This window comes from Rhea pennata, chromosome 5, assembly GCF_028389875.1.
Source record: "Rhea pennata isolate bPtePen1 chromosome 5, bPtePen1.pri, whole genome shotgun sequence".
NCBI lineage: Eukaryota > Metazoa > Chordata > Aves > Rheiformes > Rheidae > Rhea > Rhea pennata.
This window is the reverse complement of record NC_084667.1, coordinates 42358571-42375465: the sequence shown is the minus strand read 5'-3', so window position 1 is coordinate 42375465 and position 16895 is coordinate 42358571. Positions and strand designations below refer to the sequence as shown.

Here is a 16895-nt window from a genome sequence, read left to right as displayed (position 1 = left end):
CTCGCATGTAGCAGTAGCCAAGGAGAGGAAAGGATAGGGTTTGGTTTCAGTGTGCTGCTCAGAGCCTAATTTGGTAATAGTGACATGAACCTAGAAGAACACAACTATTGCTCTGCCAGTGTACTGTGTCAGGTTTTTTCATCTCCCAAAGCTAAGTGGAAAAATCCCCATCTAACTCTGAATTGTTAACGTGTTTAAAAGTTACAAAGGTGGTTTCACTGTTTCATTTTAACACATCTTTAGTATTATATGTAAATGTTTGGTTTAAGGCTATTTCGTTCATTTCTAGATCTAAAAGCTGCTCTGAAGAATACTGAATTAGAAAAGTTAGTTATCTTCAAAGAAAAAAACAGATACAAACCAGCTGAGAGTCTGTCTATGACTATGGAGAATCAGATACTACTTGACATAAGATCGGTTATAGACAGTGGACTTGTGACTGAAATATTTAGCCAAAATAGTCCAGGTAGTTCTGAAAACTTTAATTTGGAAACTGCATTAATTAATAATCCCATTGAAGAGGAATTGTCATCTAATCAAGACAATCACTTATGCACCGTAGCTGTGGGAGAGACTTTGTTAGATCATTTTAAGTATCCTCTTACTTTTGAAAATCAAAATACGCTAGCAAAAGTTGAAATATATCCGCATGGAAACAGCAGCTGTGACAATGAAGATCTTGAAAAATACAAGGAATTGAATTTCCCAGAAGAAGCTGAACGTATGCATTCACCTTATCTGCCTTCAAATAGTGTCCATTTTCTTTCTTCTGTAGTAATGCAACATAAAAATTGCAGTGATCCATCTTCAAGCATTTCCTCTCTAGAAGGAACAGTCGGTCAGAATGTCAGAATGATACCAGTAAGATTAACAAAATAGGAATTTTTATATAGCGACGTTTATTCATGATATAAGTGTACGGAATTAGTATGTTAACTTTAAATGTGGTGTGGATCCCATATAAATTTTATGTCCTAAATTTTATACTGGAACAAATTTAGTAGTAAATACAGAAATAGATTTCTCTGTTATGTTGCCAAATATAGCATGCAGTGAACATATGCTTTTCGCTGCTCTTTTTCTGTCCATTTTTGAGACATATTTTAAAGTAGCTGGGTTATTGTTTAGTTATTAAAAAATCTTACCGTGTCTCAAATATATCCACTTCAGTTTTATATATTATTATCCACAACAGCAACTATTACGAATTTCTATAAAGTACAACTTGGGTATTACCGTTTGTTCTTTTGTACCACAGATGACGTATATTGTCATCTTAAAATTTAAATTCCAAAGGAGTAAAAAAGTAATTTACTTAAAATAATAAAGTGTGGCCTCTATTGTTAACTCTCCATGAGCAAAGAGATTTTCTGTTGCTTATCAAAATTGATTTTTTTTCCTGTCTATTTTAAAGTTTAAGTTTCTATGTTGGATAAATGACTATCTAGAAAAGTGTAGCATAAAACATTTGTGATCTGCACAGGACTAAAACCATCATCAGTGCTTAATGCAGACTATTTATATTTAGGATATTTCTGTATGCTTACCTTTTTTCCTTTATAGCTGCAGAGTATCTGAAGAAATCCCCAAATTTTGTTTTTGTACTGTGGCTGCTTCTCGGAGTCATCTGTCCTCTGAGCAGATATCTTGAAATGATTGAACTTCCATTTGACATTTGTTCCACATAAATATTTTAACGAGGTTTGCCGCTCGGAGAGTCAAAAATCAAAAGCATAAAAAAACTCTAACATGGCAGAAAGGACTGGTCTGGGAGTGGGCTCTGAGGTTGCCCTGGTGCCCCCAGTGGAAGCCAGATGGCAGCTGCAGGGCTGGCCGCATAGGAAGTCTCCCATTGAAGAAATTGGGGGGAGGGGAGGCACACCAAACCCACTGGATTTCCCAGTGCCACTTCATCCTGAGCTACAAGTCTACTGTGACAGTTATCTTATGTGGTTTAGCTTCCTTTCTGATTTGAGATGACAGTTTTGGTTTAAAAGCATCTCTGTTTTTGAAGGCTGTTTGCACATATGTCCAATAAAATCAATAGTCCTTTAATAATCTAGATCTTCAATCTTTTGAATCATTAATGAGATTCTGAAGTCTGGTGGAAGCCTCTGAAAAATAAAGATGTGATTAAGGCGTAGCAGTTGGTTTCTTCAAAGTCAAGCTGAAGATAATGAGAGTTTGTTAGGCTCCACTATTCTGTATAAGGGACTAAATTTTAAGACTTGGAATATGTCTTTCTGACCAGCTGTCTTCCTATTGTTTAGGAGTCTGCATGAACCCTGAGTCTACACTGTTTCTTAAAAGTCTTAGCACAATCTTACAATAAGGTTATGAATGGTTTTACTGAAGTAAAGAAAGTTAATAGGCTGTTTATGTGCTGCTTACTTACCCTCCTAAACTGCTATCTGTATTAAAAAGAGGAAGCAGAGCACATACAGATAGAGAGCAAATTGTCTATTTTGAACAATCTCAATTGTAATTTGACACTACAAAATTGTTGGTTTGTGTTCTACTTTCTTTTCACAACCTTTATATTTGAAAACACAAATGTAAGTATTAAGTACAATGCTGTTGTAACTGTATTACATCCAAACCATAACTCTATGGTGAACAGAAAAAACAATCATATTCAGCTTTCAGCAGTATCAGCTAATGCTGAACAGACTGCAACATTTATATGCCTAATTACATCCTGACAATATAAGTAACTTTCAGTTTTCAAGATTACTGTAAGTCTTTTTTTTTGCTTGTTTGTTTGGGTTTTAAAAAATTCAACATTTATTTCATAGAACAGTTGCAAATAAACATTTTTTTCTTAGAACAGTTGCAAATAAACATTCTTTTCTTCAGGTGTTCAGATCATTAATACCTCCAGCTGCAGGTGAGAATAACTGTATTTGTTATGATCAATTCAAAGGAATCCATAACAGTTCTATGCAGACACAAAACTTGCCAGATTGCTTAAATGGTGAGTGCTCGAAGTGGCTAAATGTCTTTTTTTTTTGTTTTTTTGGGGTTTTTTTTTTTTGTTTTTTTTTGGCTCCTATCGTAAGCTTAAAGAAAGATATAAATAGATACATACAATAATTTGTGGAGATGAGAAATTGCAATGCAAGCCTTTGCTCACCTAGTATGTTAGTATAGCTAAAAGGATTTGACAGTGTGTCACTGCTGTTTATATCTGTTTATGTTGCTTCAAGCATGTAGTTTAGTCTTAGATTTTTCCCCTCCTTCCATACCTCTTCCCCATTCCTTCATGCTCTATGAAGAAGGTATTCCTCCCTGCTGTACAATTTTTCTTTTGGATTGAGAAGAACAAAGTCTTTATTTCATTTTGGGGATTGACCACAGATAATGAAATTTAGATAGGTTGCACCCATGCTGCTAATGATGTTAAGTTCTTGAGTAGCTGTTAGCTGTGTTCTGCTCATAACTTTTTCACAACCCTACTCAGGGTTAAACCAACTTCCCGATTTGGTCTTACAAAGTGAAGTCTGACTGGACCAAGAATAATGAATGGTCTATTTCTTATTTGCTACTAATTTTGTAATATTTGTCTCAAGTAGTTTATATTTGTGTGTTGTATGTGTACTCAACATTTCTGATTACTATTTTGTATGTTTTCTCTTTGGTGTGCACTTTTTTAACAACCAGAAATGTTTTGACATTAGAGACAAATTTACTATTTTATCTGCTCAGAAGTTTTTGTTAGAGAAGTGTCCCTCATCTGTGAGGGATTTTTCCTTTCAGGATTATATTAGTAGTCAGTTTGTGCCTGGCTCTTCTACAGGTACAGGGAAAATGCCAAAGGTGGGGAAAGAAGCCTTCATCTATTATTTCTGGCCCTTATTCAAGTGCCAACTTGCACTCATGATGTGTAAAGAATGTCCCTTGCTTACTAGAAACCTCAGAATGAAGGGAGAAAGATGTGGCTGGATATGCAAAGCTCAATTTATATGTGTATTGGAATCATCCTTCAGTTTCTTGTGCAACCCTGCTAACCTGGGGCTTATGGGAGGAATTGTATCCCTTTGAAGAATGATGCCTCTGATCTCCCTTTTGGGGTACCAGCCCTGTGTGTGAGCCAGGATCAAAAAGACAGAGTCTACTATCAGGTAGATGCCATTTTATAAAGCAAATGTTCACCAGTTTCTCTTTCGGGTGTATATCTTTTTTTATATGCTAAATCTCCTAGATAGCAACTAAATCTCCCTTTGTGTGATAGCAGTATGCAGTATTTACATTGCAACTGACATAGTAATCAGCCTTGCTAACATAACATCATTGCTAAGTGAATTTTAGCAGAAAGGCACAATAAACCTTTTGAGAAACATCAGACAGATCCATACTGAAGTCTTTTTTTCCCAACAGTCCTGAAATGAAGTCTCTTATAAGAGAATATTCAATATTTCTTTCATAAGAATGCAATACTGTAACGTCATTGAAACCTCTTTTCCTCTTACTGATACTATCAGGGGGCTCCTAGTATGTAACACTGGCCTTTTACTAAGTAAAATGTTGTCTATTTTATGTAACAGAATCTTCCAGTGGTGTCTGTGGCTTACCTCAGGCTAGTGCTTCTGTGTACGATGAAATTGTAAGTATGCCCGTAAGATTTTGTTGTTATTATTGGAAGAATTTGTTGTTTATTTTCTATTTAAAAGCAGAAGTCTTGAATGTCTAAAACAGAATTTATTATGAGCGCCAGCAGGTAAAAGGTTCTTTCAAATACTGATCTGTTTCAAAATCTTATCTATTCATGAAAGAGAAGGAACAAAAAATGGTGCTCCATAGACTTGATAAACTGCTACACAGTAGAGGAAGGGAGACCAAAAACTGGATTTTTCAGTTGTTCCTGTTCCTATTGGTTCAAGTCTAGTTGACTCCCATCTGCCAGTTCTGGTTCTGGCCCATTCAGACCAATTAAGGATGGGGCAACTCCAAGATAATTTAAAGCCACCTGAACACATTCACCCTCTGGAACTCTGCCAAATACTGTTGGGCAGCTGATTACTGTCTGAGTCTGTATGGTGTGCAAAATGTACAAAGGAGCAGAATGAAGCATGAAAATCCAGTTTTAACATTAACATTCCCTAGCTGTTTAGAGATTTTCTTTGCAACTTTACTATTCTCTTAGAAGGCTTGACTTTTTAAATGTCATTTCCCAGATTTGTGAAAAACAAACTAAAGAAATTCAGATATTTCATGAAAGAGATATTTTTCAAATTACTGGGATATTGAAGCCAAGTTTTTCAAGGCCATCCATTCAGTGTTTTAATATGTGCACTGAAGGGTGCAAGGCTTCATCTGGAAGTATGACTTTTATGCAGAAGACACTATAATAAATTAATGGATCAGCAAGATGGATAGTGAATGGTTTTCAACAAGACTATTTGACATATAAGACATAACTATTCTCAATATATTACATTCGAAAGCAATCTTTGCTTTAATATGCATGATCTGTGCAGTTAAAATTTGTATTTATTGTATTTGCATTGGACTTTAAAGTAGCTTTTAAAATATGCCTTTTAATATGTAAAAGTATTTATTTTTCAGGCTGAAGTAAGAGAGGCAGTTAGTAATGTTATGGAGAATGACCAAGATGAAGCCATTTTTCAGAATTCAAATGTAGGCGAATCTAGCTGCAAGTTATTAGCATTGCACAGTGTACTGGAGGAACCCAGCTGTTCACACAAAAATGATTCCAATCCTGTGGTAATTACATCCTGAAATTGATAGCAGAATTATAAGCTAAAGGAAGTTATTAATTTATTTGTAACACTCTATCAGCAAAAAGTCCCACTTCCTGGGTGTTGTACCAAGAATAATAAAGCAGTGCCTTCCTCAGACTCATCTACATTGTATCTAGTGATAGTGATATTTTATTTATAATTTATATTATTTTCTATTGATCAGCTAGAAACAAATAGGGCAATATGAAAATTACTTCATCTAAAGGGAAAATCTTGATTTACAGTCATAAATTAAAGAAATGAAACATGAACACGAAACATGAATTATGGTGGCATGTTCTGGTCAGGGAACTGAATCCTAAACCAGCATGCTACAAAACTAGCTAGAGTAAGTTCTCCAAAACCTCATAGAGCAGTCTAAAGAACCAGAAATCCATCTCACTTGGGTTGAGGAGGTATAGTGTCATTGCTCAATAGTTGCTTCCAAAAACAAACAAATTGAAAATAATGGTCAAAAAGAAAACGTCTAAATGCATAATGATCCATTTATCTCAGACAGAGATTCCAATCTGTGATTATGCAGTTTTATGAGACAGATGGTACTCTTATGAAAACCTTTGTATCTGTATGCATAGAATTACTGTTTCTTGGATGAAAGCTAATCATTAGTTATTTATTCCAGCTGATATGCCAGTTGGATGGAAGTACTCAAATACTCTGTATAAACAGTTCTGGCACAAGAGAACTAAAAACAGTTCATTTAATTCCCCAGTATCAAGACCAACATAATTATCTTCAATCAGGTACAATGAAAATGAAAATTATCTCTAGCATGTCAGATAGTATATCATAGATTGTTAATGTGCAATTGCATAAGTTATATTCCAAAGCAACGTCAGCCTGAGATGAACCAAAGTAATGCAGCTATCACTGCTTACTATTTTACTTTATTTTATAGTGCCTGCAGAAGTGCTAGGCACTTCAGTGAAAATAACAAGAACGATGTAATAGGTATATTGAATTTAATGAAAGTTGTTAGTATACAGGCTGCTTTCTGTTTGAAGCATTTTTAGCATATGCAGCTGACAGATCTGCATTTACCCTAAATCGCCACCATACGTCACTATTTCTCTATGAATGAAGAGCAGCTTTGAGGGCTGTGCTTGTACTTTAGCCTTGGGATTCTCAATCTGTAGAGTATGTGTCGCTGATTTTTATATCGTTATGTGAACTTGAAATTCTATCAGTTTTTAAAGAAAAAGTTTTCTGTTTTACCTATTTAGATGTTTAGTGGAGTAATACATTTTCCTGTGATCAGTACTACAGTATGTAAGTGTAGGTTAATTTTAACTTAAATATTTCTTTTCCTAAATATAACTTCCTCAACAATGTTATTAACATTGTTTATTTCATTACTTGTTTTTAATACTATAAAACGCAGAAACACTTAATGGTGCATATGGATAGCAATGTGAAAACAAGGCCCCTTAATATTAGGCACCATACAAGCACTGATTGCATCTCTGAATAGTCACTCCAGATATGGATTCTGTTAATTAGAAAATAAGTACAATTGTAAGATTCATCTGGTTGTCTCAGTAAGCCTGATGTTTATTTTCTGCACAGGCTGGGATGCTTGTATACTTAAAAGCACTGCTTCACCAGGACTTACGCAGACTCACTCTTACAGCTATGGTTTTCTCCATGGGCTTTTAGTAGTATTTTTTTATAAGCTCAGTACCTCCACTGCAGATGTTCTCTCAGGACTTTGGAAAGTCATAAAATAAGAACTCAGCATAAACATATTTAAGTGTTTCTGTCATTTCCTTCTTTTATCAAAATAGTTTAAGACTGTGTCATTTGAATTTATATGTACTTGATGTCAGAGTGAAAACAACCTATGGTCAAATTCCTAGCTGACAAATTGTTGGATATTTTTCCTGACAGTTATTTGTGTGTGGTGAGGTTTTTATTTTTCTTTTTTGCAATAGGAAAAACATTGTTGAGAGAGAAATTATAGGCCCTTCATTGACAATATTTATCGTAGGAAGAGTGTAAGTTTGTTTTCTAAAATATGTTGTAGCAAAAAGTGCCAACAGAAGACAAACAGTTTCAGGAAATGCTTATTTTTAATAAAAGAAGTTGAAGTTTCCCATTTGTCTGTATGTTTCATTTGAAAATTATTGTGTATAAATGAAACTTCATACACTGTGAGTAGGTCTGCAGTCTTCAAATAAGTGTCTTCTTTTCAGATGTGGGCAACCCTGTAGCAGCTGTACTTGGGCAGTTTTTGCCAGTTCCAGGTAAACTAGATTTGAATGAAAAACAGGTAAAGAAACCCTTTTCTATAAATTTATTAAGCACAATATAAACTAATTTTCCTTTTCTTAAAATGGGTGGTTAAATATATGTAGGGAAGTAACAATTACATGTATTCTCTAAGGAATGTTTGGTTAACATGTACACTTATAACTCTGCATCCAATATACTCCCTGTATATAATGGCTTCTGATTTCAACATTTTCTAGAAATAATACCAGAATTAAAATCACTGATTTCTATGCGAAATAAATTTGTTACAGTTTTGAGATCTTGAATTCAGTATTTATGTAGATTTTTACTTCTGGAAACCATACTAAGACTTTTCTGAAGGATAAAGGAAAGCATATTGACTTTTACCAGAAGAGGAGGAATGTTTTCTTCCAGTAGGATTTCTTACTCTGTCCTCTTTTGATTAAAGTTTAATGGTCATTATTTTTACAACTTTTTTTTTCAATTATTTTGTTGACAGTGGAATAAGTAGGAGAACAGTATTACAATTTATATTAAATAATGAAAGATGAACAGAAGGCTAATAAACTTTGGAGCTGTTTGATTTCTAGTGTAAAATCGCTACTTCCAACAGAGTTTCTACAATGTTTCTGCTTCCAACAAAGCTGTTAGCAATAATCACTGCAAATTTTTACCTGATAACTTTTTATTCTGTGTGAAATGAATGTGTGATGTCGGTACAAACATAGCAGATGATTCATGGATAGTGGCCCCTTTCATAAAAGAGGGAAAGAAAGAGTCCCAGGGATGGATGGAACAATCAACTATAGTCTTTCATCACTAAAGATAAAATAGCTGCAAACTGGTAACTATCCATTCTGGAGCAATAACGTAGACAGCTCATGATTCTTCTCTAATTTCATCCCCATTCTGTTCTTCCCTAGATTTCTTCTCTTGCTATAAATATACTCATTTTCCTCATCTTGATTGTCAGCTAGATTAGTCAACAATTAAAATAAATGTGATTTACAACAGTTCACTGCCCTCTTCTTTTTCCTGTAAACCCAACATAACCTTTCTTCCCTTGTTTCTCTACACATCAAGACCGTTATTAATCATATGTCTGTCAGAGAGACCAACTGATCTACAGTCTGTTCTGTTGGCTTGTGAAATGTTTCTTTTTTAAAGTCTTCATTTGTCTTCAACCTATTACATATCATATTTCAGCTGAATTTAATATAAATCATCAATTCACTAGCCACTTTCAGTTAAGTACTGGAATTAAAAGTAATTGAACCTAGAATTATCAGTAAATTGAAAATAGTGTGCCACCAATGTGCAACACTGAAAGCTGTTCTTGGTTCTTTGCCCTGGGAGATGCAGAGATCCCAACATATTGAGCAGTTTCAAAAAGAAATGCATACATTTTTGATAGCTCTGTGCCTTTGTGAGTTTTGTCTGTATCCTTGATAATCAAATCATTCCTGGAGCATTTTCACTGTATTACACTTTCTCTGCTAACTTACAGGAGTATTTTTAAAAACTTAATCTAAACAGGTTATATGCATTTTATCTTGAACAGTTTGAAAATGGATCCTTACAATCAGTAGCTAGCACTGCCACATACCATTCAGAATCGAATCTGCAAGGACCACTGAAAATGACTTCAGTTGGGTAAGAAGTGTGGAACATTTAGTCCACAATTACTTCTGAATTTTAAACTGGTAATGACTCTAGACATTTTTATATTACATACTTTTTCCTTCTTCTAACAAAAATGTAGTTCTGTAAGAATGCTTTGTGTATCTATATCAGTAGTCATGATGCCATTTGCTGGCAGTCAAGACTGTATCACCTGCTTCAGGGTTTCTTAGGATCAGTGCAATTGTGCTATCCATATGGCTGAAAATCATTTCATTTTCTAAGTTAATTGGTATATTTCCAAATTAAACTACTGTACATTTTATATACAAAACATTTCTAATATTATTGTGTTGTATTTTATTTCTAATGCCATTGGAACTCTTTTAATGTTTAATTGGAGATCATTTTTAAATAAGAGGCAGATATAACTCCAATGTGAAAGGTGAGAGAGCTTTGCAGTTGCACAGCCATTACTGGGTTGTATGATTGGGAACTGACAGTCACAGGTGGTGACAGTTGATGGATAGAGAGAGATTACAGGTTACTTCCTCTTCTCTTTTCCTTATCCCACCCGTGGGAGTCCATGCTTGTTAAATACTACTGATATTGATGTTAAAAAAAAAAAACAGTATTTATTTTATACTTTTGAAAAAAAATAATTAATTTCCATACTAATTGTATTTGTATAATTTTTCGTTTTCTTTCTTTTTTTTTTCCTTTTTCTATTTGTCTAGCTTACATTTTGGCTCAGGGGATACAAAGTCTAAAAAACCATGTAACTGCACTAAATCTCAGTGTCTGAAATTGTAAGTAATAGTTTATCAGCATTTGATAAATGCTATTAGCAGTATATAGATGTCAGGATAATCATACAATAAATGTGTGTTTTCAAGTGAAAATGAGTCCAAAGTTACTTATCTAATACTGGGCTAGAGAGATCTACAGTTGATAAAGACTAGTGTCAAACATGCTCAGAAATCAGTACAGAGATGTAGATGATTGTATGTAGTCCAAAGTATGAAAAATAAAAAGTGAAGCTAAGCTGTATAGCTCAGAGTATATGTGGAAAAAACACATATAATGTAAATGCTGTATACTGAAAAATCATTTCTTTGTCTCACTGCTGCTCTCACACGTAAATAATACGCATACAGAGAAGCACACGTGATAATTAAAATTTTTATAATTGATGATGTGGGTATATTTTAGAAAATGTAAAATTGAAAGAGAAGCTCTTCGTCTATGTATGTGTGTGATTAAATGACAGAGGAATATTTTCCATGTGTAGAAACCAGAAATTCTGCTTTGAAGTAGAATAAACTTAAAACTAGTTAATCTTTTTATTTCTTATGTTATTTTGTATGTTCATCATAGATATTGTGACTGTTTTGCTAATGGTGATTTTTGCAACAACTGCAACTGCAATAATTGTTACAACAATCCACTTCATGAAATTGAGAGATTTAAGGCCATTAAGGTAATAAAAGTACAGTACATATTGATACTTGTTTCATGTATGAAAAATACAGTTTTTTTTTTATTTACAGTATTTGGAATATGTTATTTTTAACGTAAATGAAGTAAAGCCAAGTGTTGCCTCCATGTTATTCTTTCAAAGAAGAACAGGGATTTTTTTCTTTCCCTTTTTGGAACTTCTGCTGCTTTGTATTGTAACTAATGGTATGTCAGCAGAATGGTAATTTTTATTATTGGAAGGAACTGCGCAAACCCAAATTTCATTTCAGAAAATGCTTTCCCTCGAGGGAAAATATATTGTGCCCCAAAATCAGACAGTAGTCAAAAGAAACCAAATTATTATTACCCAAATTATTATTCTCCCTGGACAGATCATCTGCATTTGTCTGTGTGGCTCTCTCTGGATAACCTATGCAACAGTCTGAAGGAAGCTCCCATGGCAGCAACGTTGAACCCTGCTCTGCTGAGAAGCGGGTTGCTTCTATACTTGGAGACCCTGATTTGATAGTTTCATAAAGAATAATATGTGGACTAATTGCTGTGTATATATAAAACTGGGCAATACTTTAATATATTAGATATATATTACATTATGTTGTAAATTTTAAAGTGAAAATAAAAATATTCTTCTGCTTGTACTCTACAGTCAGGACGTATTACTAGCTTTGGACTCCTTGTATGCAACTCTCTAGAATAGCACTCTTCTGTATCGTTCACATTATCTCTGGCTTGTAGAAGAAGTTGATCTAATTAGATTTAGAATTTTGCTATATCTAGCCATTCAAATTCAGAGCAGTTTTTGGTATTAACCTCTAACAACTATTTTTCAAATCAGATGTTCTAGAGTAGCTGAGCTGATGGGGTTGGTGTGGTGTAAGCACTCTCTCCACTGTGCAGAGGGCATCCTTTAGAGTAAAAGAGATCTTGTCTCTCCCTGCAAAGAAAATTCTGTTTTTTCTGCCATCCATAAATACTGTGCATAGAGGACATACCGGTTTCTTTAGTTTGCCTTTTAGCAAATCATGGCATCACGATGTCTTAGGGCCTAATTAAAATCTATTGTTCCAGTGGAACATCCAACACTGATTTCAGTAAAAGGGCTTTATATTGGGCCATTAACACAACAAGATAGAGTTAAACCTCCTGAGATGTGCATGCCAATGTATTCAAGGGTGCTTTTTTCAGTGAGAATTTTTTATTTCGAGTGAGAGTGGCTTCAGCAGTGAGAGAAAAGCAGTCCTAAGAGAACTGTAGTTGAGGTCGTTTTGGATGTTTCATAAAAACAATGCAAGCTGCTTCCTGGTTTTAGAGTCTATGAATTCCTGCTCTCACATGCTCTGGAAGACACCTATATCCATGTACCTCATACCACTAAGGATGAGAGTGGCAAGTAAGAATTTCTTCATTAAATATTGGATTGCGGTCATTCAGGTGCTTAAAAATATGTCTTTGAATTTCTCATAGTCTAATTCCTTCTGTTTTAGGCCTGTCTTGATAGAAACCCAGAAGCTTTTCTACCAAAGATTGGGAAATGGAAACTGGGAGAAATTAAACCTCGCCACAACAAAGGGTGTAATTGCAAGCGCTCAGGATGCCTTAAGAATTATTGTGAGTGCTTTGAGGTCGGTCAGGTGAATTTTGCTATCATTACTCGTGACCTTAGCATGGATTATTTTCTGTAACTATTAGTCACTAAAAATAATTATTTTTCCTTTGTTTTTATACTGTTCATCATAAAACTTATTGAACATAGAGAGCAGAGACTCCTTCTTTATATGGCTCTATTTCCAAAGAATTGAATCTGGTTGATCAGCTAAAATTTTCAGTATCAGGTTCTAGAAACTCTTAGCCAGTTCCTTGCTCCAGAATAAATGAGAAATGTTTTTTTACTAAACCTGGTAGTTTCTTTTTACCTGTGGTATTTTGTTACCTTGCAAGGATACTTGCAAATTGAAGGGAGGAGTAATTTGTCCATGTACATGACAATGGAGAATCATCCAACTCCACAGAGAATCCTTGGAGAAAACTCACTCACTTCCTTACTGTGTTGATATTGATGGCCTCACTCTGCAAGTTTCCAAGACTAGCACATCTAGAATAAGACCTTGGAGATATAGCTCCAGCAGATACTTGTATGTATGTTTAACTAAAGATTTATACATTTTTTATTCTAAGTATTCTATATTTGCCAGGCTAAAATTATGTGTTCCTCTATTTGCAAATGCATTGGTTGCAAAAATTATGAAGAAAGTCCAGATGAAAAAAAACAGTTGAATATGCCAAACTACATGGACATTGGAAATAATAAAGGAAATAGTCCAGTTTTAACATCAGCATTTGAAATGTTACCAAAATCGAAGAAAGACAGGTGAATATTTGGAAATGACAGTGCATAATCCATCAGTCTATCTGACTTCACTAATTTTGTTATGTGATCGTTATCATCTTTTATCTAAGAAATAGTGACTAAAATGACAGATGGCTTGTATAATAACTTTTCACTGCATGTAATTTTTTATTTGTAGAAACAAGAGGATTCAAAATTATCTTAAGGGAAACTCTTTAGGAATATGATATGCAGAATTCATTAGTTCTGCTTACAAACCAGTAATTATTTTTGTATTTATCACAGATTTCATTCTCTCTCTCTTTTTTTTAATCCTTTATCTACCATATATTTTTCCTTCAGTTTCTCCTTTCTTTCATTTGTCTGTGTTTAGTTGTTGATTCATATCAAAACCTTGCCCAAAGATATAGCTAGAAAATTATATTGTTAATATAAAGTTTGTGTTGTTCAATTAATTAGCATGTTTATATTCCTCTTCCTCTCACCCTATCTCCTTTTTCTTTGGTCCATCTTCTCTCAATTTTACTTGTGTTGGCAATTTGGATCATAAAATCTTTGGAGAAGGCTAAACTATGCTGATGCTCTTATACTTTCTGACAGAGCTGTAGCCCAATCTCTATTTTTGGTTGGTATAGTCAATAGTTTAATAAATAAAATATCTGTTAATAATAATTCAAATTAATTAAAGCACCTCTAAAGTGATTTCAGTGAACTTTACTCCAGGCTCTAAAATGTTCATCATGCATACGACATATAATCATTTCATTAACCATTACCTAGAAATGATTTTGTTAATTTCAACTTAAAAATACTTTCTGATGATATATTTTGAAAATATTTGAATATTTTCTGCTGCTGTTAATTTATTGATTAGGTGGATGGTGCCAAGTAATGCCCTTACTTGCTTGAATTGTATAGTAGACTGGGTTGTATGATGTCAACCCCTGGTAGTTTTAAGAGTTTATTCAAAGCAAGGCAGCTTAGATACCATTTTGGGACTTCTTGAGGGACTAGGTACTGTTTCTTTTGTCAACAGTAAATGAACGTACAGTTATACCTGCTAGGCAGTAATGACTAAGCCTTTTTAACATATTTCCTTGTACTTGAGATGGAATCTGACCATTGTTTATGGAAGGAAGAAGAGGCTTGTAGTATTACCTTTCCATGTCTGTACCTATCAGGCAGTATTTGCATGAATTAATTCTGTAGTGTAAATACAATCTTCCATGTGATTAATTAGAAAAACTCAAGCAATCCTGTGGCAGCAGAAACTACTCAGTACAAAATAGTGAGACTACTACAGGGATATATCGTGCAGTAACAGTGCAGCTACTCTGATTCAGCTCTTTGCATTCTAATTCTTAACTAAGAGTTTTATATATAAACAGTAATTTGTCTTTTAAATTACTTTATGTATTTAAAATGGAGTAATTTTATACTAGTTTATTCTTTCCTGCTAGGCAGACAGCTGTATGCATATCTTGGGAAGAAGTGAAAGCAACATGTGCTTGTCTCCTGGTGCAGGCTGAAGAGGCAGAAAAAGGAGGTTACTCTGTTTGTCTAGCTGAACGAATGATCATGGAGGAATTCGGGAGATGTTTATCCCAGATACTACATGCATAACTTAAATTTAAAAGACTGGAAGTTGAATAATGTTCAACGCATTATAAAACCAATTAGTATTAATTTTGATATGTTACCACAGTCTCCATAATTTTAACACTTGATGATCTTTAATCTTTCATAGGATTAATTTCATTGACTTTAACTGAATTGTTTGTGAATTATGCTGGGATAAATGAGATCAGAATCACACCCAGCATTTTTCAGAGTAGTAGTGTTAGACTAAGCTTAATATATTTTCTGCTAAAGCAGATTTTATCTGTAGTTAGGGTATTCCGGTCCAATTCTTCAGTCTTTACCTAGACACTTATTAACAGTAAGTTTAACTTAAAATGTCTTTACTGGATGTTTATATGAATAGAGATGTAGTAAAAACTGAGTAAGAACCTTAAACTGTAGTGTTATTATGTGAATTGTGAAAAAATTCCATTTCCGGTGGTAGTAAGTAAATCTACTCAGTTGAGCTTTGGGCCTTCCAAAATTTGGCTATCTATTTTTCCTGTTTTAAGATTTACTTTATTTGGAAATTAGACTAACATGATTCGGTATTTAATGCTGAAAAGATGTGGAAAATAATACTCATATGCTTCTCACAACTCCCCTCCCCCAACAGTTTTAAACAGTAGATGTATTGGACAGATGATCCTCATAAAGGAGGTCATCTTCCTCCTATTTTTTTCCTCCTATTTTAAAATGCCTTTTAAGAGAATGTGACAGGAAATTTTTTATGTACATAGGATATAGGATCAAAATTTGCTGAATTCTACATTTGTAATCCAGTTTCCCTTAAAGCTCAGAATAGATTTGTTTAATTCTTTATTTTTCTTATGTGGACTTTTTCCCTGTGATTTTTTTCCTCCTGCCATTCTTGCTGTTAGGTTAATAGTTTTATCTTCTTTAGCTAGAGTAAGTCTGAAAAAAATATGTACTCAAAATGATTTGAATGATTATAAAAAAGCTAATGGTGTTTGGTTTTGACATTTTATGATATATTAATAATATGGACTTAGATATTTTTAGCATTTATGCTTATAAGAATAAAGATCTTCTCCATGTCTTGTTGATTCATGAAAAATTATTGTCAGGACAACAGGTAAGACTGCAGGCTGTTTTAAATATTTGTTTAGTAATAGGTGTTGGGAGAATGGGGAGGTTATGAGCTGTCGTTGATATTTGGATGGATTGTATTTTATGTGTATATTTTTAATAATTGCTACTGGGGATTGCTGAAGGTCATAGGAGAAAATGACTTCCTGAAGTGCTCCAAAAGGGAGACGGCACCATCTGTCAGCTTCATGTCTTCCTGGCTGTTTCACTTCCTGAAAACCTTTTCCTTGCTTTTGGAATGAATAGCTATGTAAAGGTAATCATTCCCAAAGAAAGTTCTAGGGAGGTTCACAAGGGCCTTTTCATAAAGGAAGCAAAACACTAAGAAGAGGGGAAGAAACTCACCCATATTATTAAACCATGCCTTGATGAGTTAATCTCAGAAATCAGCTTGCTGGATTCATTCCTAGTAGAGGTGAAGTTCAGTAGAATTAAAGGCAGTAAAAAAGAGACTAGGGTTAGGACTCATGGCATAAGGATGGATTAAAAAATACGATTAGGAATAGAACTGCAAAATACAAGTAAAATGAAAGGAATGGGAAAAAGAGAAATAAATTGTAAGAACCGTTAGAATCTTTGAAAAAATGAGAATTGTCTCATCCTCAGATACATCTCGGTTTGGATACAGGCATCAAGAGACACCACCATGATGTAAAGTGACAAATAAAACTCAAAAGAGAGATGACCTCAAATGACAAGGAAAAGAAGAAGAAAAATTGCAAGAT

General features: G+C 34.0%; 1 protein-coding gene across 1 annotated transcript; it reads left to right on the top strand.

Annotated features, from left to right (window-relative positions):
• The first annotated feature begins 384 nt into the window (after positions 1 to 384).
• On the top strand, positions 385 to 15063 carry TESMIN (testis expressed metallothionein like protein). The gene is made up of 10 exons (XM_062576358.1): positions 385 to 721; positions 4545 to 4603; positions 5566 to 5724; positions 6385 to 6505; positions 7955 to 8031; positions 9556 to 9647; positions 10992 to 11094; positions 12578 to 12715; positions 13286 to 13461; positions 14901 to 15063. Exons 1-10 carry the CDS (start codon positions 385 to 387, stop codon positions 15061 to 15063), a joined length of 1425 nt encoding a protein of 474 aa, XP_062432342.1.
• Positions 15064 to 16895: the final 1832 nt, after the last annotated feature.